Below are 7,757 nucleotides of genomic sequence, written 5' to 3'. Positions count from 1 at the left end.
TCTCTTGAAGAGACGAGTTCCCATGAAAAAAAATTAATATATTTTTTTAAAAAAATCCCAAATCATTAAAAAAAAAAAAAAAGCAAAGCCTTAAGGGAACTCGTCTCTTGAAGAGACGATTTCCATGAAAAAAAATATATTTTTTTAAAAAATTAATATATTTTTTTAAAAAATCCCAAATTATAAAAAAAAAAAAAAAAAACCAAAGCCTCAAGGGTCTTCCCATGAAAAAAAAATATATATATTTTTAAAAAATCCCAAATTAAAAAAAAAAAAAAAAGCCTCAAGGGTACTCGTCTCTTGAAGAGACGAGTTCCCATGAAAAAAATAATAACTTTTTTTTAAAAAAAATCCCAATTAAAAAAAAAAAAAGACGAGTTCCCATGAAAAAAAATTAATATTTTTTTTCTAAAAAATCCCAAATTATTAAAAAAAAAAAATTGGGAAATCGTCTCTTCTTGAAGATTTTTTTTTTTATATTTATAATTTGAGATTTTTAAAAAAAAATATTAATTTTTTTAATGGGAAATCGTCTCTTGAAGACGATTTCCCTAGAGGATTTTTTTTTCTTTTATAATTTGGGATTTTTTTTAAAAAAAATATTAATTTTTTTCATGGGAACTCGTCTCTTCAAGAGACGAGTTTCCTTGAGGATTTTTTTTTTAATTTTTTTTAATTTGGGATTTAAAAAAAAAATATATTATTTTTTTTCATGGGAACTCCTCTTCAAGAGACGATTTCCCTTTTGAATTTTTATTTATTTTTTAAATGGAAATAAAATCGTCTTTTGAAAAGACGATTTTGGTTAAAAAAAAATTATCTGTTTACCCTCTCTACTAGGTGGCAAAAACTACCATATATTTGTAATAACTTTTTTTACTACAATAATTTAATAATAATTTTTTTAAATTACTGCACTATTGCGAAAAGTCCTATAAAAATGGGCTGCCCCCATCATTAATTAGAGCTTTGGGAATGCTAAACCTTCATAAGATGTTTTCCCTTAAAAACTTTTGTACCATCTTGGAATTGTTAGTCTTAGTGGGTATGGTTTCAATCCGATTGGAGATATTCTCTATGGCTACCACAATGTATTGATGCCCATGGTGTAGGGACCCATCCCTGATGACACGTGGCACACGTCCCCTGACGATACGTGGCACGTGATCCTATCCGGAGTATTCTCATCCGGATTTCCCCAAGAGTACACGTGACGCGCTCTCCTATCCGGACCCCCTGAAATAAGAGCACATGGGACTCGCAAAGCATCACATCCGGACCGCCGCCATTTCTCATCCGGCGACCTTTCATATTCTATCCGGATATGTTCATCCGGATCACCGACCAAACCAAGCATGTCTCACTACATCATTCTGACATCCTGTCACAATTCATATTCTGATACCTGCAGAGTGAAAAGATAGAAGTGACAGCAAGTCACTTCCCACGATCTCTGACAGCCGTTCGTAGGATGAGGATGTCCCTGCCACCACCTAGTGCCATCATGGTAAACCAAAAAGCCTTCCATCATTTATGGAGGAGAGAGAACTTCTAAATGCTATATATATGAACCTTCGCGCAAAGAGGAAGGTAAGCTAGAGATACCTAGAAAAAGGCCAACTGTGCCAACTGATTATTTCTCTCTAACCATGACTGACAAAACCATCGGAGGGTGTGTTCGGACACCCTATCCGGACGCCTTTTGCAGGAACAGCTGAATCAGGAATCTATGTGGGTTGAGATCGTGTTTCCTTCCATTTGGCAATTGCGTGGATCACCAGGGACGCGAGGCCTCAACATTGGCGCCGTCTGTGGGAACTTTTTCGCTGATTCAGTAACTAGCAAAGATGACCACACCTTCCCAAAGCCGTTCATCTGGTAGAAGAGAGGAAGATAATTCTGAATGGCTCCAAGCCATCGAAAGAAGGCAGTTAGCAAGCGAGCGACAACTGCAAACTCTCCTCCAAGAGACGACAAGGTTAAGAGAGGAAAATGCAATATTACGTATCCAGGCATCATCGACGGGACCTCCCCGTCGTCAGCATTCTAGAGGCCAAGTAGCCAACTTAAGGCCTCATCCAGAGTCGATTTACCCCGGAACAGCGGGGGCAATCCCTGAAACGTGCAGCGCTAGGCCGCATGAGCCACACACACCCATGCCTCGAGCTCCCCGTGAGGAAAGCTCAGATTCCACTCATTTCTCATCAAAGAGACAGCGTGACAGAAGGTCCCAGTTATCGGGCGCTATGCGTGCGAGACTGGGCCCCAGCAACCTGGCAGGCCCAAGCCGCCGATAACCACCACAGGGGGAGTGCACCATGATCCTACGGTCACCCCCATACCACAGAACGTTCTCCCACACCGTGACCCCTTGGTCACCCCCATGGTGCAGAACGTTCCTCCGCACCAAGCGGTACGATCCACTGGGAAAAATCCCCCGAACGAGCCACCCATGGGTTCCATTAGCAAAAGGCTGGATGACATGCTCTCCACGCCTTTCTGCTCTCATATCATTCATTACGAGCCCCCAAGGGGGTTCCTTGTACCAAAATTCTCCACATACGATGGGTGTAGTGACCCCTTCGACCATATCATGCATTATCGACAGCTCATGACGCTCGATATAGGCAACGACCTGCTGCTATGCAAAGTATTCCCTGCCAGTCTACAAGGACAGGATCTCTCATGGTTCCATCGCCTACCTCCTAACTCTGTGGATAATTTCAGAGACCTTTCGGAAGCTTTCGTGGGACAATACCTATGCTCCGCTCGGCATAAACAAAACATCAACACCTTGCAGAACATAAAAATGAAGGATAATGAATCCTTGAGGGAATTTGTGAAGCGATTTGGCCAAGCTGTCCTACAAGTGGAGGCTTGCAGCATGGACGCTGTCCTACAGATCTTCAAGCGAAGCATCTGTCCAGGCACTCCATTTTTTGAGTCACTAGCTAAGAAGCCTCCCATGACGATGGACGACTTGTTTCGACGTGCGAACAAATACTTAATGCTTGAAGATGACGTATGGGCAGGCACCCAGCAAGTGTTGGTTGCCGGACAGCCGTCCAAGGGTAATACAGAAGGAAGCGCCAAACTTCCGGACAAGCCAAGGCCATCCGATCGAAGGCAAGAAGGGCCAAACCGCCCGGAAATGCCACCCCTCACACCCCTCTCCATAACTTATGAGAAGCTTCTCCCTATGATCCAAAGCATGTCCGATTTTAGGTGGCCCAGACCCCTCAGATCGGACCCATCCAGAAGAGATCATAACAAAAAATGTGCTTACCACAAGGAGCATGGCCACACAACGGAGACATGCAGAAGCCTCCAGTATTTGGTGGAAAGGCTTATAAAGGCGGGACATTTAAGGCAATACCTCCGCTCAGATGCCAGAGAAAGAGATGCCTCCCGGAGCCACAACTCTGGAGCTCCCGCGGTTCCAGCCGCCCCCAAAGCCGTCATAAACTACATTAATGGAGGTCCGTCGAATGAAGAGCTCAACTCCAAACGAAAAAGGCAGAAATTGTTACGGGAAGTAATGGTGCGCGAGCGTGTCAACTCCATCCGGCCTGGGATAACCGAAGGGGGCCCTCGCCCCATAGACGGGACAATCACTTTTCCACCAGTAGACCCCACGCGGATATTACGTCCGCACCGTGATGCCCTCATTCTATCCTTGAGGATAGACAAATTCGACGTAAGACGCATCTTAATTGACCCAGGCAGCTCAGCCGATCTGGTGCAAGCATCAGTCGTAAGCCACATGGGACACAGCTTAGTTGGTCTCGAAAACCCTGGAAGGATTTTGTCCGGATTCAACGGGGCATCAACTATTTCCTTGGGAGACATTGTGCTGCCAGTCCAAGCTGGACAAGTCACTCTCAACGTTCAATTTTCGGTGGTACAAGATCTATCATCCTTCAATGTTATCTTGGGACGCGCATGGCTGCACTGCATGAAAGCCATCCCCTCCACATATCATAAGATGGTAAGCTTTCTTACTGAGGATGGGCAAATCAACTTGTACGGCAGCTAGCTAGCCGCTCGCCAATGCTACCAAATAGCAAGAGAACCAGGGACCAGTCAAGAGGATGAACCTCTCCTTGAGTCCACTCCCACACTTGACCAATAGCAGTCACTGTGTCCGGCGGACAGAGATCCCCCGGTAGCAGATCCTTTGCAAACAATCCAAATTTCAAAAGAGGATGCAAACAATCCAAGACGCCCTCCGACAAAACCATGACATTTTCGCATGGGCGCACTCTGATATGAAGGGAATCCATCCCTCAATAGTCTCTCATAAACTTAACGTTTTACCAACAGCGAGACCCATTCGGCAGAGGGTTAGACGTTTTCACCCGGACAGACAAAAAATCATCCGGAATGAGATTGACAAGCTGCTGGACGCCGGATTCATCAAAGAAGTGGAATATTCTGACTGGTTGGCAAATGTAGTAGTGGTACCCAAAAAAGAGGGCAAATGGAGGGTCTGCGTCGACTACACCAACCTCAATAAAGCATGTCCAAAAGACAGTTTCCCTTTGCCACGAATAGATCAAATTGTGGATTCCACTACTGGGCAAGGGATGCTCTCCTTTCTGGACGCTTTTTTTGGATATCACCAAATCCCCATGGGCCCGGATGATCAAGAAAAGACAGCCTTCATAACACCACACGGACTTTATTGTTACAAAGTCATACCATTTGGCCTCAAAAATGTTGGCGCTACTTATCAAAGACTGATGACAAAGATATTCAAACCTCTAATCGGCCGCACAGTAGAGGTATATATTGATGATATCGTGGTCAAAAGCAAAACCCGAGAAGAGCATGTTCTCCACTTGCAGGAAGTTTTTCACCTCCTGAGGAAGTTTGACATGAAGCTAAATCCTTCTAAATGCGCCTTTGGCGTAAGTGTTGGAAAATTCCTGGGATTTATGGTCAGTTAAAGGGGTATAGAGGTTAGCCCAGATCAAGTCAAGGCAGTCATAGAAACACCACCCCCCAGGAACAGGAAGGAATTACAACGCTTCACAGGCAAGCTTGTCTCCCTAGGGCGTTTTATAGCCCGTTTCACCGATGAGCTACAACCCTTCTTCTTGGCAATCCGCAAAGCAGGAGCAAGCGGATGGACGGACAGCTGTCAAAACGCTTTCGAAAAAATTAAACGGTGCCTCATGCAACCACCCATCCTAAGCAGCCCTCTCCCCAGAGAAAAATTGTATATGTACCTGGCTGTCTCAGAGTGGGCAATTAGCGCTGTCTTATTCCGCTGCCCATCGCCCAAGGAGCAGAAACCCATCTACTACATCAGCAGAGCGTTAGCAGACGTAGAAACCAGATATTCAAAGATGGAATTAACGGCCTTAGCTCTTCGAAGTGCCGCCCAGAAACTCCGCCCCTATTTCCAAGCACACCCGGTGGTCGTGTTAACTGACCAACCCCTTCGCAATATCCTACACAAGCCGAACCTAACCGGGAGAATGCTTCAATGGGCCATAGAATTGAGTGAATTTGGAATCGAGTTCCAACCCAAATTATCCATAAAAGGCCAAGTGATGGCTGACTTCGTGCTGGAATACTCCTGAAGGCCCATCCAACACGAGAAGCCAAGCGAAAAACAATGGTGGACTTTACGGGTTGATGGGGCCTCCCGATCGTCCGGATTCGGAGTAGGGCTCCTGTTGCAATCCCCAACCGGAGAGCATCTGGAGCAAGCCATTCGGCTGGGATTCCTCGCCTCTAACAATGAAGCAGAATATGAAGCCATCTTAGCCGGATTGGACCTCGCTCTGACTCTATCTGTCTCCAACCTCCGAATTTATAGTGATTCCCAACTCGTGGTAAGACATGTTCAGAAAGAATATGAAGCCAATGATGCACGCATGACGCGATACTTAAACAAAGTAAGAAACACCTTGCAGCGATTCACCGAATGGACGATTGAAAAAATCAGGCGGACTGAAAACTCACGTGCCGACGCACTGGCAGGCATAGCTGTTTCTCTTCCCGTCAAAGAAGCTATAATATTGCCTATATATGTGCAAGACAAACCTTCCCTCACTGAAGCCTCCACTTGCAACACCATTGAGGAAAACGAAACAGACGACAAAGGCTGGATGAAAGCCATCATTGAATACCTCTGGACAGGCACTCTGCCCGAAGAAACCAAACAAGCACACAAGATTCAAGTGCAAGCTGCCCGCTTCACCATGATTAGGGGACACCTGTACAAGCGATCCTTTACAGGCCCCTACCTCAGATGTTTAAATCATTCAGAGGTGCTGTATGTATTAGCCGAGTTGCACGAGGGAGTATGTGGAAATCATTCCGGAGGTCGGTCTCTGGCGCACATGGCCCATTCACAAGGTTATTACTGGCCTACGATGAAAAAAGATGCGGCGGCATATGTCAAAAAATGTGACAAATGTCAAAGGCATGTGATTCATGCCTAATTGGTGTCTCAGCTGATTCGTGTCCAGCTGGTGCTCCTTGATGGCAGGTGTAATCAACAAAATTTTTAACCTATAACACCATGAACTAGGGTAGCAAATACAAAGCTACTATAGCATAGTGGCTCTAGGATCGTTCCACTGGGAAGGATACTCAAGAAAAAAATGATACCAATTCAAAGTGAATTGGTGCTGTTTCATTTCAAGATTAGCTAAAGAAATAAAACACAAACTTTGGTAGAAAAAGGTTTGGACTTAGATCAACAACACAACAAGTGATGAAAATAACTTAAGAAGAAAAGCATTCCTTGGAGATTCAGGTATACAGGGGAGGTTTCTCATGCAAAATCATAGCTCCGGTCAGTTGGTTCACTTCCTCACATTAGAGAATTAACATTAAGTCAATTCTCTAACATGTGCTGCATAAATGCATCCCTCAATTGGATTTCAGCTCTAATTCTCTCACTGATGCAACTTGCAATGGTTTGAGCCTCTCACTTAGCTTTTACCATTCAAGGTGATCTTTAACCTTGGATTACCCGTCAAAAGCTCGCAAGAGGTAACTAATGGATGTCTCCTAGGAGTCCAAAAGCTTACCAAGTGTTGGCTATTCTAGAAAATCCTACCTTCAAGTCACCTACCAGAGGCTCGCAAGGGGTAAACTAGTGCATCTCCATGGTTAGAGATCACTTGCCTTACCAAGTGTTGGCCCAGGTGACTCCAAGGTGTTTTAAGTTAACTAAAAACATTAGAAACCATTCACGGGACACACTTACTCTTCATTCATAGCTGAAACCACAAAGCTTCTGATTGAAACACTTGGAACCTTTCCCGGCAACCTTAACTCCAAGGAACTAAAAGATTTAGTTACTCATTCTCTGGGGAAAACTCCTCAGAGAGTGCATAACTTAGTAAAATAAGTAAAAACATAATCAAAGAGAGAAGGTAAGGTAAGGAAAGAGCTCAAGCTCTGCGTATTTCTTCCTTTTTCAGCTTACAAAAAGTTCAACAACCAGCCCCCTTTAACAGGCTCCTCGGGCTTCATTTTAAACCAAAATTACAATGAAAGCTATTCCATGATATTTTGCCAAATTCCTAACTTAAAAGCTAAGGAAATCTATCATTGGTGACTTACAAGGAGAATTTGGCCATTTGGGCAACAAAAATCTAATGAAAAATATCTCCAAGTGTCGGTTACAAATATCGGGGAGCACTCAGGATCACTTCGCAGGCGACAAGTGAGGTCTGCGGAATTTCGCAGGTGCACAAGAGGAGCTGCGAAATTTCTTCATAGCAGCCAGCTGC

The 7,757-nt window shown here is 44.4% G+C and overlaps 1 protein-coding gene across 1 annotated transcript; it reads left to right on the top strand.

Annotated features, from left to right (window-relative positions):
* Window positions 1-2,611: 2,611 nt before the first annotated feature.
* Window positions 2,612-4,036, top strand: LOC117923243. Its single transcript, XM_034841464.1, has one exon. The coding sequence runs from the start codon at window positions 2,612-2,614 to the stop codon at window positions 4,034-4,036; it is 1,425 nt and encodes a 474-aa protein (XP_034697355.1).
* Window positions 4,037-7,757: the final 3,721 nt, after the last annotated feature.

This window comes from Vitis riparia, chromosome 10 (assembly GCF_004353265.1).
Source record: "Vitis riparia cultivar Riparia Gloire de Montpellier isolate 1030 chromosome 10, EGFV_Vit.rip_1.0, whole genome shotgun sequence".
Taxonomy (NCBI): Eukaryota; Viridiplantae; Streptophyta; class Magnoliopsida; order Vitales; family Vitaceae; genus Vitis; species Vitis riparia.
This window is presented reverse-complemented; position numbering and strand designations above follow the sequence as displayed.

What these genes read in the sequence shown, in the direction of transcription:
- LOC117923243 (XM_034841464.1), top strand. Translation starts at nt 2,612, where the DNA reads ATGACGCTCGATATAGGCAACGACCTGCTGCTATGCAAAGTATTCCCT.